Source organism: Oreochromis niloticus, linkage group LG5 (assembly GCF_001858045.2).
Source record: "Oreochromis niloticus isolate F11D_XX linkage group LG5, O_niloticus_UMD_NMBU, whole genome shotgun sequence".
NCBI lineage: Eukaryota > Metazoa > Chordata > Actinopteri > Cichliformes > Cichlidae > Oreochromis > Oreochromis niloticus.
The window spans coordinates 2470631-2488781 of record NC_031970.2 but is presented as its reverse complement, the minus strand read 5'-3'; the positions used below and the strand labels follow the sequence as shown (position 1 = coordinate 2488781).

Genomic DNA, 18151 nt, shown 5'->3' with positions numbered 1-18151 from the left:
AATCCCCCATTAATCTTTGTCATCAGTACGACCCATTTATCCATTTCAGCATCTACTGACGTCTCAGGAATACATTGATCATCGCTTCCCCTACCTCCAAATTAAACTCTGTCATGAATTATCGCAGAGGGGCAACAGAGCCGGCAAATTGTTTACATCTAATCAATATTCCAAGTAATCAATGCAAATTATCTGTATGCAGCGTGTGGAAAGACAGACTGAGCTGAGAGACTGTTTTCACAGCGTAGCCTTTTTAATGGGCAGAGTTTTCAAACGGAATTGTCCAACTAGTCATTCAGTGGCAGAATAATTTAGTACAAAAAGGACAGCGGTACAACCGTTCCAGTGAGTCCAAAGACCGTAGATGGTTGCCAGGCAGCGAGCTGTCTAGGGAGGTAAAACCTCTTGTGGACTTCAGACGGATTGATTTATCAATTCAAGGCTAAGTGGAGCAGTAGAAAAGTGACAGTGACCAAAAATCTCATCCATAAACATCAGTCAGGGTGGGATCAGGAGAAAACATTATCCCGGCAGAAACGAGTTAAATCAGAATGAAGAAAGGGGTGATTTTGCTTTTGTTTAAGGTACCACTTGGTTTTATTATTACAATGCACACTCCAAAAGCAAAAAAAAAAAAAAGCCTTGGCATCTGCGAACCCAACATCATCACGACCGTATCAGTCACTCGAGCCTGCACCGACCCGTCGCTGGGTCGACCGCAGCGTACATTATTATTGCAAAGGGTCACTTTCAGTTGAACTCATCATCAAACAGAAGGACATAAAGAAATAAAAGTTGTGAATACATAAAATATGGGTCATTCCATTTTTGAATAGTGGGAAATACACTTTAAATGCAAACACACACAGAGTAAAATAAAACGTTAAAACATGTGACCCACGACAAAAAATCAAAGTACATAACTGAACCAATAATTGAACTCTAAGCTAAGATTTTACAAATCACAGAAGACTAATCTTGAATCATTTTCTCGTTTTAATCAATCGATTTGAGGCTGTATCAAAAACTCTTGTAAAAAGAAAATTAAAATGTGACTTTATTGTTTTGGTGACTAATCGCGTCCGCGTCTCGGCCTCCGTCATCTCCTCCGTGACCTCTAAAATGGGATTATCTGTACAGTCCCGCGTGGGGTTGGCACGCAGCATTCCTCGTCCGAGTGGAGAGAAGAACTGCCTCGTTACATAAAAAAATAATTCTCCCTGGTCCAAAATAAATTGCAGGGATGTTCTTCCTGTTAGTATACAACGTGGAGGTGTGTACAAAAGGGCAAGACTAGTGTTGCTACATTTAATTATTCATCTCCAAATCTCGTCAACCTCTCATAACTAAATTTCCTTGTTGCTTCCATCTGACTGAGTCTGTTAGCTGTACTGAAGGGAGGAAGGTTCATGTTTGAATTGTGATATTGGCGTTTCATACATATATATATATATAAAAACAGGAATAGAAAGCTCCTGCAGGTTATTTTAGTGAGGCAGTCCCTTTCTTCCACATTTCTTCGACCTCCAAAAAAATATAACAATCTATCATAATGTCTTCCAGATATACAGTGAAACTCAAAACCAATGAAACAAAAATTATTATTCTTCTCTAAATCTTTTTAGGCTACCTTGTTATTCTCATCTTTACTAGACATTGTGAATAAGGATAAAAACAGACAACTAGTGTTAAAAGGCAAACCGTATTGAATTTGAATAAACACGCCCACTCTTTCAAACACACACTCGCGCACACACTTCGGCCTCCTATTGTCTTGTGTCGTCTGCAGGGCTGAATTGAGATCCTCGCGATAGCTTTTCTCATATTCGGAGGATCTGTCTCCCTTTATTAAAAACGCGAGCTGTCGCCTGCAGCGGTCTGATGACAGGATGCCGTCTTCTCGCATTATTTAAAAGCCAGGCAGAAGAAGAGTTAGGCAAACACTTCAGTCCAGAGGAAAAAGAAAAAAGAATCAGAATCTTGGGCTAAAGGTGAAAAATAATCCAGTATCCAAACCTGGGAGAAAAGAAAATGCTGGGACGGGAGAGCACGTCTCCCAGTTGTTGCTTCAGACCAGCTGGTCGAACCCAAAGCCAGTGTGATGAGAATTTGCTCGTCTTAGGCCACTGTAGTAGGTGGGCTACCACGAAAACAGTAGTCCCTCCCTGTGCACTGTAAAGCCCACCCAAATCATTGCACCCCAACCCATCCCAAACCAAAGTCGCTTGAAGCCTTTTTGTACTTTAGCACCTCTTGTCATCACTCCCTGCAAATGTCCAGACAGACGAACACCAGAAAGGAAACTGTCAGAGTTCCTCAGGCATCCTCTCCCTCCACCCTATCAGGGGAGGGTTAACCAAGTCTTAGGGTGGCACGTAAGGAGGTGGAGATCTGTAGGGAGTTATGTTCTTCGGACGGGAGCCCTTGCCCTCCATAGGAGTGGTGAAGGGAGGAGGCGGTTGGTAGGGAGGCGCGTTGGGGTCGTCATCTTGCAGAGCCGTGTACTCCCCCAGCAGCTCCTGATTTAGCGGAGTGGTTTCTGGCGTGGCCATGTTGGGGTATTCAGGGGGTGGAAGTGGGGGCTTCTCTTCCTGGAGAATCAAGGGCATACTGGAGGACGGAGGTGGCTTGGAATCATCAAGTTCGTCTGCAAAGATAATCGGCACACCTTTCTTAATGAAGGTGGCCTGGTCCTCAATGGTAAGCTTGCCCTTTCGTTTCTTTCTATAGCAGATCATTGCAATAATTCCTGCTATTAGCAATATTGCTGCCACCACCACAGCAGGAATGACCGTGTGGAGATAGACGTCATCTGCGCTATCCTGGCTTGATCCCACACCTGGAGTGACAGCTGGAGGTTCTGGGATATCGATGTCTCCTGGTGGGATGAAGGAATACATTCGGCAGCTTGCCCTCCCCTTCACCTTGACGTCCAGTGGTTTGAATTCGGGTTCCATATTGTGCCTGAAAATCTGTGAGGGTCTTCCGTCAGAATTGGCGAGCGTCCTGCTCATGACTACGATCTGCTCCTTTGGACATGGGTGCTGAGGCAGGCTGGTGTTCGTCCACTCTACCACAATGGACCCTTTGGTGATGTTCCTTAGACTCACCATGCTGCTATTGCGGTCCCCGAGGGCACATGCCAGCTTTTTAACCAGCAGGATCTTCTTGTGGATGTCGTTCGTTACAGACCGTGGCTCACCCTCAAATCGGGCCGTAAATATTACAGGAGTTTTGTCATTGGTTGGCCAGCGGTTTACGCGAACCTCAAAAGCATCAATTGCCTTGAGGTCACCTTTGTCAGCTGCCTGCATGAAGTATTCATGTTTTCCCACATGCTGGACATCAGGCAGTCCATAGAGCAGTTGGCTGGTGGTGTTGAACTGGATCCAGGAGTCCTCTGGAACTATTTCATTGTGGTTTTGTCGAAGGGTTAATCGCAGCTTATCTGTCGTTCCATCCTCTTTGTCAAAGAATGTATCAGATGGGATCTTGACTTCGAAATAAGTGCCCACCAATGCATTGACCTGGTCGATGGGGTTCCTTAACACGGGCTTTTCGTTGAATGGATCTGGAACAGCACGTGATGTGGTGGTCATAGGAGATTTTGTTGTGGGGGCCTTTGGCGTTCTGAATGCTGGTGTGGTCGTCTTCACCTTCTTTCCTGGTTTCCTGGTAGTTTTTCTGGTGGATGTGGGTGTAGAGGCTGTGGCTGGTGTGGCGGTGGGTTGTACATAAATAGGCCTGGTCATGCTCGGCTGGATAGAAATGCTGCTGGTGGACTCCATGACCCTCGTTGGCTGGGAAGGTCCCATAGTCGGAGTGTGAGCAATAGGGTCACGGACTCTAAAAGTAGGCTTTCCCGGAAGCGGGACGGGACCTCTCACGGGAGGGGCAGAGCTTTCGGTCGGTGCAGCAATAGAGGGAGAGGAGAGGGTCGGGATAATTCTCACTGGTGGCTCCACTGCAGTTGTTGGAGGAGGCACAACCAGAATAGGCGTCGGAGTGTTGTTTAGTTGTCGTCTCACTCGTTTGGGGACATGAGGTTTCTTGTTAGCGATGTGCCAGCCCACCACGGGGTAACCCAGCTTAGCTGACATTGTGCCTTCCTTTGCAGGACCCTGGACGCTGTTGATATCAGGGACTGTGCTCTGGTCCAGCGAGCAGCCGAGCTTCCAGGACAACAGAGCGCCGTTCTCCACCACCTGGAGAGACATCAGAAATGTTGATTAGCTGTTTAACAGTTCAACACTTTGGTGACTATTAGAATTATTTATAAGTAGCCGCACAAGGTAACTAATTTTGTTCTATAAGAAGCCCTTAAAATTGACACAAACTGCTCAGTTCAGAAAAGAGCTTTGAGGGTTACTGCTAGTAGAGTGAAATGACTATTCACTCACTTTTTTGGCATTCCCAGGTCCAGCCATAAATGCAGACATGTCAAACAGCCTGTTGTTGACCACAGGGAGCATCTTCATGTACTGAAGCCCAACACCAGAGAAGCTCCTCATGTTATCCAGGAGCTCTACCCTCTGCTCTGAGCTCATCTTGGTCAAATCAGCATCTAGGATCACCGTCAGCACCGTGACCGGTTCCTCGTTCCCACACATGAACTGTTGGATGTCATTTTCAGTGGAAGCCTGGTTAGACATCAGTTGGGCTGAATCTGAATCCAGATAATCTTCAGGGTGCACTGCGATGGAAAACACCTCTGAAGAAGATGAGGATTTAGTGTGGTTGGAGATGGACACGGTGATGTAGTGGACACCTTTATCCTCTTCCAAAGGTAGACCTTGCAAGATTCTGCTGCTTGCATCCCAGTGCAGCCATTCTGGGAGCGAGTCCTTACCCATCTCTGTAATCTGGAAGACAGAAGAGGAAAAAACAAGAGCCGGATAATTATATATATATATTAGCTAGCTTAACGGTTTTAACATGTAGCTACAAAATATCCAAAAAATTGGGTTGGAAGAGGAGTTGGAGATGTAATGTGATGTGGTTTGGTTTAGACCGGGGTGGGCAACATTTTAGATGTGTCCTTGATCCAACACAGCTGATTTAAATGGCTAAATGACCTCCTCAACATGTCTTGAAGTTCTCCAGAGGCCTGGTAATGAACTAATCATTTGATTCAGGTGTTGTTGACCCAGAATGAGATCTAAAACCTGCAGGACACCGGCCCTCGAGGCCTGGAGTTCCCCACCCCAGGTTTAGGCTCTAATCAAACATGATTTCTGGTCAGTTTTGACAGCAGTCCAACAGTAACAGAAGACAGGTAAGAAAGTTTTGGGACCTCTCTACTTCAATTTTGCAATGAACCCGATGTAAACGTAGCTTCTTTGTGTAAATCTGAAATGGCCCCTTGGTGCTCGTGACGCTAGCAGTCAACCACAAATGTCGATGCTCAAATATAAATCACAGTTTGTCATCGGCGTCTGCAGTGGTATTAACATAACCCCTACATCGACCATAAATCCAGTTTAAGCCTTCCTCCTTCAGCACATACGGACACACTCAACAGAATTGTAATTTAAACCCGACTAAAATTAAAATAACTCGGCCAATTACACGGCTGGGGACGCCCACATGGCAGGAGGCTGATGGAGAGAAATGGATCGCAGGGGAGTGACAATGCATCCGTGCACATAAATTCAAAAACAAGAGCGAATGCATCCTGCACCGCCTCCCCGCCCCGACCCTCCACCAGCCCCTACAAGTTAATTCTGCGGCTAATAAATCCTGGTTGATAAATTATGTAGAGGCAACGCTCCCTAGACACATCATTAATGCTCTAACCAGCACACAGGCGTCGCCGGGGGAAAACACACACAAACACACAGTCATGCAAACAGTCGAACACACACACAGAAGCCTATTTTCCATGAGAGGTGCAGCGCATGTGGCCACCTCAACAAAAATCGAATGCATGCCAGCAGCTGGACTTCTACCAGTTACCCCCTCATGGACAACAACTCTCCTAAATACCCCCCTTCATGCCCTCTGCTGGACAAGCGCCCTCAAGCCTTCTCTGAGAAACTCTTGGATCTTGTCCTTTTTTCCAGAAGCAGAGGAAACAGCAAAGGGACATAGTGGAAATAAGTTGTTCCAATGATTTTATTTATATCCTCCTGCCTTTTCTTTGTTGCCTCGCCTGCTTTTCTTATCCTCAGTTTCCCGTCTACTTCACTCTACTTCCCTTTCTTTCTGCATCGCCATGCTCTCCTCTTTATTCCCGCCTTCCTTTTTCTGCCGTCATTTCAAAGTGTCACGATTAAAATCTGATGCTCCTTTTCCCCGCCGCCAGATAAAAGCTCATTTCTGGATGTCACGATTCAGCTCGAAAATTATTACTGCAGGAAAACAAATTATAGATACAGTTCTGTCCACTTAGATAATTATAGACTACAGAAAAGCAGGCAGGGCCGATTATAACCGACACTTGAGCTTCACAACATCGGCTGTTTGAAACCAGCAGCCTTCTGCGATGCTGCGCGGCGAGCAGCAGAGACGGCCAAAATATCAGAGAACGGGTCAACGGCTGGAAATCAAGAAACAAAAATCTTCAGCTTCCTCGGCTGATTGAATTTATCACAAAGTGTTCTCGAAAGACAGAACTTCAAACCGAGCACCTCCTGACACGGCGCTGCAAATTAAAATCACAAAGAGATGACGAAAAACACGCGAGCTGTCGGGCAGCGATCTCCTCCTAACTCTTCTCTAATTGCTCAGTAAATTGATTAATTTGTGTCCGAAAAGCAGAAGGATGATCGCTTACTTAAAAGCTGCTAATTAAATATATATTTATAATTAAATATAAGTGTGAGGATTTGATGTATTTTTCATGTTCTCGATAAGTGATCATTTCACTTATCGAGGCCTATATCAGGAAAAACTCACAGCTGTGGTGTGTTAGTACCGTACGGGAGCCCCAATAACGCCAAACTGAGCCCCAGGTCCAGACAAACACAAAGGGACTGAGCAGGTGTCGCACCCCAAATAAACATGTCACCCTTTATACAGACATTAAAACAAATAATAATCAATAAACCTAATTTTAATTTATTCAAGTAATTACTTGGTCATTTCTTATCCTGCAGGGTTAGGGATGTAACCCCCTGGTGGGCTGTGAAGGTACTGCAAGTAAAAAAAACGTATTTAAAATCCTTAATTCCTATAAAGGTAAAAAATAAATAGTAAGGAAATGACAACAGTTAAAATTTTATATGACTTATTCCCTGAGGATTAAGCATAAAATCAAATGATAATCTTTGGTTTATTCTTATATTATTCAGTAGGTAGGATAGCATCTTTTGGGACTCGTGCGTCTATTAAAATCTTCCTTTGGACTTCAGTTTTCAATTTTGAAAAGAAGTTGAACGACTGAAACACGAATGTGAGGTTTAAAAATGATTCATTCTTCATTTTGGAGGTGCGTTTGATCCTGAATTCGCTGAAGAGATTTTAATTTGGAAAGTAAAACTGCTGATGAATCAAATTCAAAAACATGAATGAAAGGAAACACAAAGGGAACGGCTCATTTCCCTCTCATGTGATGATCAGAGCTGTGATTAAAGGTTCGGGTCGGCTGCAGAACATTTTTACATTCTTCACATGATCCGAAAAAGCGGTTAAGATATTAGAAAATAAAAACTGGAGCGATTCACTGAGAAATGAATCGGCTGAGATGTGAATTGGACTTGTGTGCAGCTTTTTCTGGCAGTGAGTTTTCTGTTATTTTTGGACATTTCACAAATAAAAGGTGCTCGAGTAAATTCATCTCCAATTTAGTTTACTGTGGATCTCAATCCTGAGGACTTCCCTCCCAATATACATTTTTATATGCCAGAAAAATCCTGGTGAAATATAAAAATCTCCTGCAGTGCAACTCAACTTGCTACCAGGCATCCACCACAGGGTGAAGACATGTGAGGAGAATGTGACAAGGGTGGAGCAGAAAATAAAAGATGACAATAAGAGGTGGTGCTGAATGATAAGCTGCTGGCCAGCTGTTCCCGTTAGCTGTGTGAATGCAAACGGCAGACGAAGCTACTCAGACCTGATGTTTTTGTTCTTTTACTAAAAAAAACAAAAACCTTTTTTTTACTTCCTGACCCGAACGACACTAAAACGCCGGCAGCACGGCCCGACTCCAGCTGTGATTGGGTGAGCACATCCCCTCCACAGCACACTCCCCAAAGCTATAAACCAAAAAGCTCTGCTCTCCGAGGCAGCGTTCCTGGCTCGGTGTACGTTAAAACAGAAACACAACAGCACCTTTTTAACTCCTACATGAACCCAGCAGAGAGCATGTAGTTTCCTGCCTCCCTAAAAGAACATGAAAAATACATCAAATCCTCTCAAAATGTCAAGAAAAATATTTCCTATCTTTTCCTGGCACAAGGCTGCGGCGCAGAGGAGTTTGATGTTTGGCCCTAAAGGTTATCGTGCGCTCTCACAGGCTCCTCTGGCTTCCCTTCTTCCTCCCGTTCAGCACGCACCTCTGGCGGGGTTACAGCCCAAGCCGCTCTGAACCAGCTGGGAAACTTTGGGAGGATTGGTCTGGAGGAGGAGAATGGAGGCCGCTAAACCACTTTGTGGGACGTTATTAAAGGTGAAGGTGAGGGCAACGGAGGACGGAAACACGGCGTACCGAAGCAGCGAGCGAGATAAGAACCTTTCAGAGCTTCGGTTAAATGCTCGAGGACTTTACAGCAGAGAGATCATCTGCATCCAAAAAGACTGAATGCTTAATGATGATTGTTGGTGCTTTACGGCCGATTCAAAGACCGAATCACTGACATGCAGACAGAGGTGTGGATGCCCCCCACCCCCCACTTAAAAGACTTAATTAAAACCAAATACGTGATAATCTCATCAAAGTTGGGACTTGTTTCATCGTCTTTCTTTCCTCTGCGTCGCTGACACATGCGTCAGCCACAAAGCCACCATGACTATCAGCGCTGTAAGCTGCAACAAACTAGGCAGAAAATGTATTTGAAGTCTGTGTGAGTGACAGCCATGAAACACTAGGAGACGTTATCGCATATCAGCAGCATCATCCTCGTTTTCCTGCGCGTCTCTGGGCTCGCTCGCTCTGCAGGCTCAGCTTCCTCATTCAGAGTCGGAGACGCCGCCGCAGCCGGACAACAAGTCAGAGACGGATCGCAGAGCAGCCGCAATGCGTCTGACGTACAGAGGGCACGAAGTCTTTTTTGAAATACCCCCTCTGACCTCTGACACATAGGCGTGGACACTAGCAGGCTCTTTAATGATGCACTTCTAGTTGAGCGTTTCGAGCCCAGTGTTTGAGTTTTCATTGCATTAAAGTCATTTTTAAATGAAATGAAATTGAATATATTTTATATAATTATATTTTTAATGTTGGCTGTGTTATATTATTTATGTTCTACGACCTACATTAGCTGTTGTTGACGGGCTGCAGCGTCTCAGCCTGAGAGTAAACAAAGGTTTTCATGTCCTCTCTGACCAAAAGGACCCTCGCTGCTAGCATCACAGTTGCTAGGCTACAGGAGCGGCGCTTTCATAGACCGTCCCACCCGGTTCTGGCTTGTGAAGGTGTGGCCTGCATTAGCCACGCCCTGGATTTGGACACAGGTAACACGTGTTAAGGATCACAGGTGATGTGACGTGTGTGACGCATGATTAACTTTACTTCTGTCCTCACTTTCTTCACACCCGGCGCTCTAATGACCTGATAATATGGGGCACAGATACACCGCCTTTATGAAACACTGCACGCACGCACACTTTTGTTACCTCGAGAAAAATGCAATCACAGAGCTCTTTCAAAGAAGTCCAAGAGTGGGACTTGGAGAGAGCACGAGGCAGATAGACTCAGATAGTGACAAAGACAGGAAGCAGGAATGAGAGAAAGAAAGAAAACGAGAGGTCAAGCAAGAATAATGAGAGAGAAAATGAGGGAGAGATCTCCTAAACACGGACATATTACGAGGAGGCGTCCAGTCTCGCAGCAGAAAGAAAGCAGCTCATTGTCACAGCGAACGCCGAGAAAAGGAGTCCATTGTTACGGCGGACCCAGTGACAGCTCCACAGATAAGCCTCATATTTGGGAGGAGGACGAGGATGAGGAGGTGCAGCGGCACAGTGATGCGATATGATGACTTGGGGTGAAATGAAACTCAGAGCGAGATGAAGGAGGACAGAGGGAGCATGAAGGGAGGAAGTGAAGGAGGAATGAAGGAAGGGAAATGATGGAGGGAGCAGAGGAGTGTAAGGAAATGCAAAGAGGGGAGAAGTGGAGCGAGGTGAGACGCTCAGTGTGGGGCGAGTGAGAAAGGGTTGCATTCAGATGGTTGGGGGGGGGCAGGAAACAACCTGCAGAGGGAGAGAGGGCGAGATGGGAATGGCCGACTGGCACAGTCGAAGGTTTCCAACGGAAAATATGAAGACTGACAGACGAGCTATAGAACGGGGGGGGCTTCGGCTGGCCAACAGGCAGGCGGATGTTTATGAGGGGAAATCCATCTTAGAGCCTATTTTCTGCTGTTAAAAATTCGAGGCCCCGTCCACAGCAGGCGCACTCACACTCTCGTGGTGCAGTCGAGGAATTGGAAATATATGAGCAGCGAGGGCCGCGAGCTCGCCAACTCCCAAATGTCAGCTTGATCGCAAAAAACAACCAGGTTTTTAAAATGGAAAAGTTCTGAGATCGGAAAATGGGTTTTAAAGGCAGTTCGATACGAACGCCGCCCTCCAAATTCACTACAGAGACCACTCAAGCCATTTTCACACAGGTCACCGTGGACTTTTTCCACAGTCGTCCTTCTGTCATGCTGCACAGGAAACACATTCAGACATGTCTGCACTCCTGGAAATACTCTGTTTTAGGTGAGGGGGTCTGACGAGGCACCGCTCAGGAGCTGCAACTGAATCCGAGTATAAGACGAGCTGTTTGCACGTCGAAGCAATCCAACACATGCGGACTCTGAGCCAGGCTGAGCCCAACATCTGCACGGCATGCACCTCTGTCTGACACCTTAAAGGCTTCGGTCAGACAAAGAGAAGATGTGTGTTCAGATCTGTTGGGCTGCTGCCTCTACAGCAGCACGGCAGTAAAGACGACCAGCAACAGTCACCATTCAGAGGAGGTCATGCTGGGAGCGAGGACTGAACCCTGGACTTTTACCCAGGAGGCAACAGGTTTGTATTTGGGACAATTTACTTTGAAACGCAACAGTAACTGGAATGACTCTAACACAGCGCCTTTCTACAGCTTCATACAACATGCCTCGTCCAACCTGCTCTACCTCTGTGACTTATGCCGGGCAGTATTTTAGCAATAATTTGCTTTCCTGGCACCGTTTATTAAGTGTCAAAAATGACCTGCTTTGAGCAAGCACTTGTATTCTAAGTGTGAGCCTCAGTTAAGCTTAGAACACCATCGTCTTCGCTGTTTTTCATCAATGGAACTGCTTCTTCCTGGTAAAAGGGAGTTTTTCCTTCCCACTTTCGCCAAGTGCTTGATTGTCGGAGTTCCCCTGTATGAATGTAGGGTCCTTACTAGGGCTGGGCCATATCATACCATTCACGGTAATACCGGTGTAATGTTAGGCAATGATAAGAAAATGAAATATCACGATAGAATATGAGTAAAATGCGCATGCGCTGTGCCTTTGTTTTCATACGCACATGGTGGAAAAAGCATGGTGGGGACGGAGAATGAGAAGGGCGAAAGCAGATCGTTGAATGAAACAGATGAACCAGAATTGGTTGGTAAAAATGGTGCAACCTCAGTGGGGTGGAACTGGTTTGGCTTTCATCCGTCAGATACACAACAAAGCACATTTTTTGGTAGAGCATGCTAGCGGGCCGTCGTTATTACCGTGTTTTCCGTGCTATATAAGGCGCACTTAAAATCCTTTGATTTTCTGAAAAATTGACAGTGCCCCTTATAACCTGATGCGGCTTATGTATGAATTCTACATGGCGCTCAAAAATCTGCCAAAAAACATTTTAGTACAATTTTGGTAAGCTACGGAGCCGCACCGTACTGTGCTTGGACATAATATTACCCTATTGTGTGTGTGTATAACCTCTTTGTAAGTTTTGTGGATATTATACATGGTTATGCTCAGGATGTTTTGGCTAATTTCCACTGGAAATTCCTTTTGGTTAAACTGTCAGCAAGGAACGTTACATTTTTATATAACTTTAATGCACATTAAAAAAGCTGCTTGTTTAAGTGAAAATACATTATTAGTGCAAAAAAACCCATCAAAGTTGTGGAGTTGTAAAGTATTTTGTCTCGCAATTTCAAATATATATTGTGATAAATATTTTTGGCCATATTGCCCTGCTCTAGTCCTTAAATAACTGAACTGAAACCACTGTGACTGTTACCTGCACAAACATGTGATCAGTACTGGAGTTCCTGCTGGCAAATTCGGACGAACACTGAAAATCATACAGAACGCACTCGTGGAAAAAACACAGATTTTTACACACAGCTACAGAGGTAAGGACGACACAGTGCTGGTTTGTAATCTGCTGAAAGCTTTAAGGCATCAAACATGATTTTCCATGCTCAGTATGACTAAAAAGAAAAGTGTTAATGTCGGCATTTCACCTTAATCTCCAATAACAGCTGCCATCTGCAATTATTATATATTACCTGCATTATAAACTAAAATCTAATTAATAGATCCTCAAATATAAAAATATACAGCCAGAACTCTGCATGCTTGTGGAAGGTGGGTTTACTTCATGGTCAAAGTCAAACAGGAGTGTAGATTCCCACAGATGAAACACGTTCCAGGAAAAATATACTCTTCCTATTAATAGGCTCTATTTCAGGATCAATGTGGGATCCACAGGAATCAGCAGCATCAGGAAGACATTATGGGCTGCGGGAGTTTAAGAAGTCATTAAAATGTTTGCGACTGCTGCGCAGAAGTTTGCAGTTACACACACACGTGTGTGCACGTCACACACTCATAACCACACGCACGCGCCTATTATAAAGTCGTTAAAGTATGACGATGAAGCGGCTCTGGGCTGCAAAACCTGTGCTGAAGTATGCGCTCTTTATATCTCTCACACACACACTGTGGAAAACCTGGCCGCCAAGGCCTGCAGCACACTCACAAAGCTCTCCTTCTGTGTCTCTCTATCCCCCTCTCTCTCTCCGTTTTTTAGCCGTTACAATAACGAGCAGCGACGGCAGGGCCAACAGAAGTCGGCCATTGTGGGATTCCAGCTGTGTGGGTGAGAGATTCAAAGGGAGGGAAGAGAAAGTTGTGCGTGCATCAGCTGCTCCTGCAGGAGGAGAAAAGACGAGTGTGAGAAGCAGCCGAGAAAAAAGGTTGCAGGAGAGTGTGTGTCGTGTTATGACAAGGACGAGTGGAAGGCAAGCGAGGAGCCGAGCGCACAGCTTGCGGCCTTTGCAGAGACCGTCCGAGGAGCAGGCTCGACTTAGCAAACACGACGGAGCCGAGCTTCCTGCCGTGCTACGCCGGACGCACGAGCGAGGAAAATGAAACGGTGTAAACAAAGCCAGCCGAGACAGATGTGTGTGAGAGCAGAGAAGCTGAGCTGGAAGGGCAAAGAAAGTGAAAGACTCCACACACACACACACGCACGCACGCTGCATATAATGTGCATGCACGTGTACCGTGTGCTAAAAACAATAAACGTGTGTGTGTTTGTTATCTGTCTCAGCGTGTGGCTCGTTTTTCGCAGACTCTCACTTTCAGCTCTGACTAATGCTGCAGCCCCACCAGAATTACTCACCACACACACACACACACACAATATCCTCACCAGTAGAAAATGTTCCACTATCTCTTTACTCTCAGCCTCACGAGGAAGGCAGAGCACGGGAGTACACACACACACCCACATCTTCATCTTCCTCTGCAGCACTCGAACACAAATACCTCAGAATAGAGACTGGCCTAAATTTCTGTCAGCCGATCCATCCGATGAAACAGATCTGCTCTCCAAAGCCGTCCTCTAAAATGACACCGTACTATACCGTACCTTCCATCTTTGTCTCTTAAATTTATTTTCTCCCTGTTATCTTTCCTGGAACCTCACCTTTCCTCACCTTGCATCTTGTATTATTACTGAACTCGAGCCGACTCATTCTGTTTACTGATGACACAGAGTTATTCCATTTTTAACTGAAAAAAAAAGAAAAGAAAAAGAGATGCGCGAGGGACACCGAAGCTCACCGACTGTTAGCTTAAACCCTGATTTGCCCTTTCCGACACTGATCAACTTCATCTTCTTAAAAGTGTTTACTGAGGTCACTGCGAAGGAGTCGCATGACTTCTACATGCAGCCAAACACAAAGCAAACACCTGGGGTGGAGGTGGGTTGCAAAGTGGGTTGTAGGAGCACGCTGAAGCGGCTTAAATGGCGTGTCCTGCGTCAGCCGCAGAAGACCACGTGGCCTCGGTCACATTTGCTGAATGTGTACGCTCATCTCACCATTGAATTATGTCAGCGGCTAGGTTTACGGCATCAGCTGGAAAAACATGTCTAAAAAAATGACATAAAATCTCAAAAAGTAGCAAAAGAGAAAATGGTGCTCACAGCATTACAGTCCTGAGTGAGCCGAGCAAGAGACTCAGCAGTGATTCACAGTAAAGAGTAAACTAAAGACAGCGCTGTGGGCCAAATAAGAACGCTGTTAAATCCTTTGTGACACGGCTACAATGGAGGGAAAAAAATGGACAATTAAACACACGTCACCCAAAGTTACGCTCCCATCATTTCTTCTGAGATGTGAATAGAAGGAGCTCAACCACAATTCGATTTGCTCTTCTGTTTGATGGATTCAGTTTCCCACCAGCCGTCTTCATCGGGGAACCTGACAGAGCGAGCGCGTCCTTAAAGACGACAGACTCGGCCGAGGCCTCGCCTGTCCCCAGGTCAGCAATTACGCCCTTTTTCTTTGCTGAATAAAACATTAGCCCTCTATATCCGGCTAACGAGCTTTAGTGCCGACACCAGCCATTAAATTTGAAACGCAGTGCTCGGAGATAATGAGAGACACGGTATAGAGCGTCCTTCTTTTGAAGCGGCGGTGACGCCGAACGCTGCAGCCTGAAGAGGAGACAGAAATTAAATCGGTTTGAGATGAGAGGAACGACACGGACGGCCTCCTTCCAAGTCGAGATTTCAGCCTGTTTGAACCACAAGTCTTGTTGGAAGAGCGAGACCGAACAGAGCACACGGGGTACTTGGGTACCGAAATCTAAGGCCATGTTTTTCTGGAGTATTTGTAACTATGCTGGATATTTTTAATAGACTTTATACCTTTCAGATTTAGATGTACTGATTTTATTAACATTGGCAGTCTGACGGCCAGTAAATGCCCTGATTCTGTTTGTCAGGTGCACTGACTGGTGTCAAGTGGCTTATCTATTCTATTCTATTCTATTGTATTAAAAGGAATAGAGAGTTTGGTAACTTGTACACTGATTGGTTCTCCTTCACTGTGGACAGTTTGGGTTTAAACCTCAGGCCCAGCAGATCTGGTCTTCTAATCTAATTTGTACTATTGTTTCTTTTTTTTTTGAGCAAAGCAGCCAAACCACAAAAAAAGGTGATAAAAGCCGACAGAGCCTGCATGTTGTGGAGGAAGCTGCCTGCTGACAGTGAATATGGGAGTGATTTCAGCTGATTAAAAGGGCTGATAGCGTGTCATGAGTACTCTCTCCTGATTGGGTTACAGGCACCTCAGGGAGACTCGGTCCGACATCCGGGCCGATGCCGAACTTTTCAAACTTTGATTGTGCAAACAGTGAAGCATCACTGCTGCTTTGACTTATTAAGGCAGTCAACACACAATCTAAGACCGCAACGTCTAAAAATAAACTGCCACTGTAACTTTCACACACCAAATATGGCTCGGCTCACCGAGCCTGGCAAACCAATGAAAGCAGCCCACCACGCTCCAGCTCCGCTCCCCCTTTGGGTGACAACCAAGCATGCAGGAGGATCCCGGCCAGTCCAGAAGCCGTGGTTGCCTGGCTACGGAGGGACACACCAAAACAACGTTGCTGGGAGGCATTTTTTCAGCAGCACGAGCAGTATTTACTTTCAGAAACGAAACCACTGAAATGAGCTCCATCTTTCTCTGCCGTGCTTTTCTTTGGGAGGTTAGGGAGTCAAACGGTGGCTGTTTGGCAGTAATTATGTGTGCTAAAGGTCAAATGGAAATCACGCCCTGAAACCCAACACTGACATGAAGGCATCAATGTGAGTAGCAGAGAAGCAGCTTGACACTATGAGCAGGAGAGTCCCAGAATGTGAAGCGCTCGTCTTAAACTGAGAGCCATCAAATTGTGAATGAATTTGTGGGAGCATATAATTTGGAACATATGAATCAAGAAGCCTCGCCTGCTGTATGTTTAATTACATAGCAACATGGCCACCGCCGTCCCGGTGCCAGTAAACCCATCGCACCGTGCTAGCTTACAGCTAGGGTGACTCATATGTTCTGGTGTGTTTTTATCTTTGGGTCGCCTCCTCCCTCCTGCTCTCTTAATACCAGTTTTCCACTGCTATCCTGCCAGCTAACAGCTCCGGAGCTACAGGGGCTCACAATGTAATCCTGTCTGTAAAAAAAGACTGCAGGACGAGCAGAGAGGCGCGCGACAAAGAGTGACAATGGTGCCATTATCAGAGGAGAGCCTCGAGAGTCAGAATGAAAAGTTTTTGTGAGTAAAGAGACGTGGAAGCAAATGGAAAGAGGGGGAAATAACAGAATAACGGCTGCGGTTTTAAAACCCATCGAAAAGAAAATGCAGAGCGAGTCTGGCTAAAAGGGAGAAAATTACAGAGAAGGGAAAGAAAGAAAAATATTTTTTGCTCGTGCTTGTGTTGCAAGCTAATCTGCAGTAGCTGAAATGGGAGACAGATTGCTGATGTGGAAGAAAAAAAGATGAAGCACAGAAAAGAAAGGGAGTTCCCTTCAGTCGTGGGCAGAAAGTGGTGGAAATTTAACAAGAAAAAGAGACGGCGAATGACAGAGGAGGGGGCAGGAGGACGAGATCTAATTGAGAGGAGGGAAAAGGACACAGCGGGGAGGAGAAGAGAAAGTTAGTTTTCCCACCAAAATGCCCCCGAGGGAGCCACCGTTAACAACAACAAGCCACTGTCTCCGTTCATCAGGAGGGGAGTGATCCAAACAGCGAGTCGATGTGTTCTGACAACCGCACGCACACAGCCGCTTCCTCCCTGCGTGCAAACACACAGCAACACGCTGCCGCAAATATGCATACATCTACAAGTGCGCGGCCACTTATTCTGCTGTATGGTTGCAGGAAACTTGAAGATTTGGCTGTTTATATTTGGATCCATTACTCTGTGTCATCGGGAAGAAGCGCACCCGCCTCAAATTCAGCCTACAGCAGCACGACGAGCCCAAGGAAGCGCCAAGAAGATGACGAGACAGGCCTAAAGAATCCCAGCTTTAATTTTACTGCCTTAAAATGGTGCTAAGACGTCTACGTTATCCGAACAGAGCACTTTGCTCTCGCACTGCAGGCTTACTTGTTCCTAAAAGTAGAATGGGAGGCAGAGCCTTCAGTTTTCAGGCCCCTCTTCTGTGGAACCAGCTTCCAGTTTGGATTCAGGAGACAGACACTATCTCTACTTTCAAGATTAGGCTTCAAACTTTTGATAAAGGGCTGATCAGGTTATCCTGAATCAGCCAGTGGCAACAAAAGACTCTCCCGAGTCTTCCCACCGTTGCCAACTAACGAGATCTTTTTGGACACCATCTCCACGTGGTAACAGCCGCTCCCTACAGTCTGCCAGCAGAGAAGCATGCTGAGCCCATAACTGTGTCGTCTGTTGGAAAAGTTGGTTCATGCTATAACGGTACAAAGTGTTGAGATGAAATTATTTGAAGTGCCTTAATGTTGAGTCTCATATTAACCAAAATGCCATATAATCATATAGTGTAGTATTAAGTGGACACGGCCCTGAAAAATAAAGGCATTAGACTACGTGTCCTTCAGTGGAAAAATGCTGTTGACTCTCACTCATGCTTGCCTGGGAAAAAGTAGATAAAGGGGACCATCTTTTAGTGGAAAGTTACTGAAATGCTGTTGTTTAGACTAGAATGGGGTAGCTGGTAATAAAACTGTTAAGCGTG

At 45.7% G+C, this 18151-nt stretch overlaps 1 protein-coding gene and 1 long non-coding RNA gene across 5 annotated transcripts in view; one reads left to right on the top strand and one right to left on the bottom strand.

The window, feature by feature from the left end:
- Positions 1 to 231: 231 nt before the first annotated feature.
- dag1 (dystroglycan 1) overlaps positions 232 to 18151 on the bottom strand; it is a 55953-nt gene continuing 38033 nt past the window's right edge. For all 4 annotated transcript variants that reach the window (XM_005469760.4, XM_005469761.4, XM_005469762.4 and 1 more), the window contains exons 3-4: positions 4401 to 4862; positions 232 to 4205 (exon numbers count right to left, since the gene is read on the bottom strand). In XM_005469760.4, the coding sequence (XP_005469817.1) occupies positions 2364 to 4205; positions 4401 to 4862 (2304 nt within the window). In that variant the 3' untranslated portion in view covers positions 232 to 2363. The remainder of the gene's footprint in view (positions 4206 to 4400; positions 4863 to 18151) is intronic.
- Positions 5084 to 13543, top strand: LOC112846859 (uncharacterized). The gene is made up of 3 exons (XR_003220040.1): positions 5084 to 5275; positions 9494 to 11181; positions 13177 to 13543. It is a non-coding gene; the product is annotated as an uncharacterized LOC112846859 (long non-coding RNA).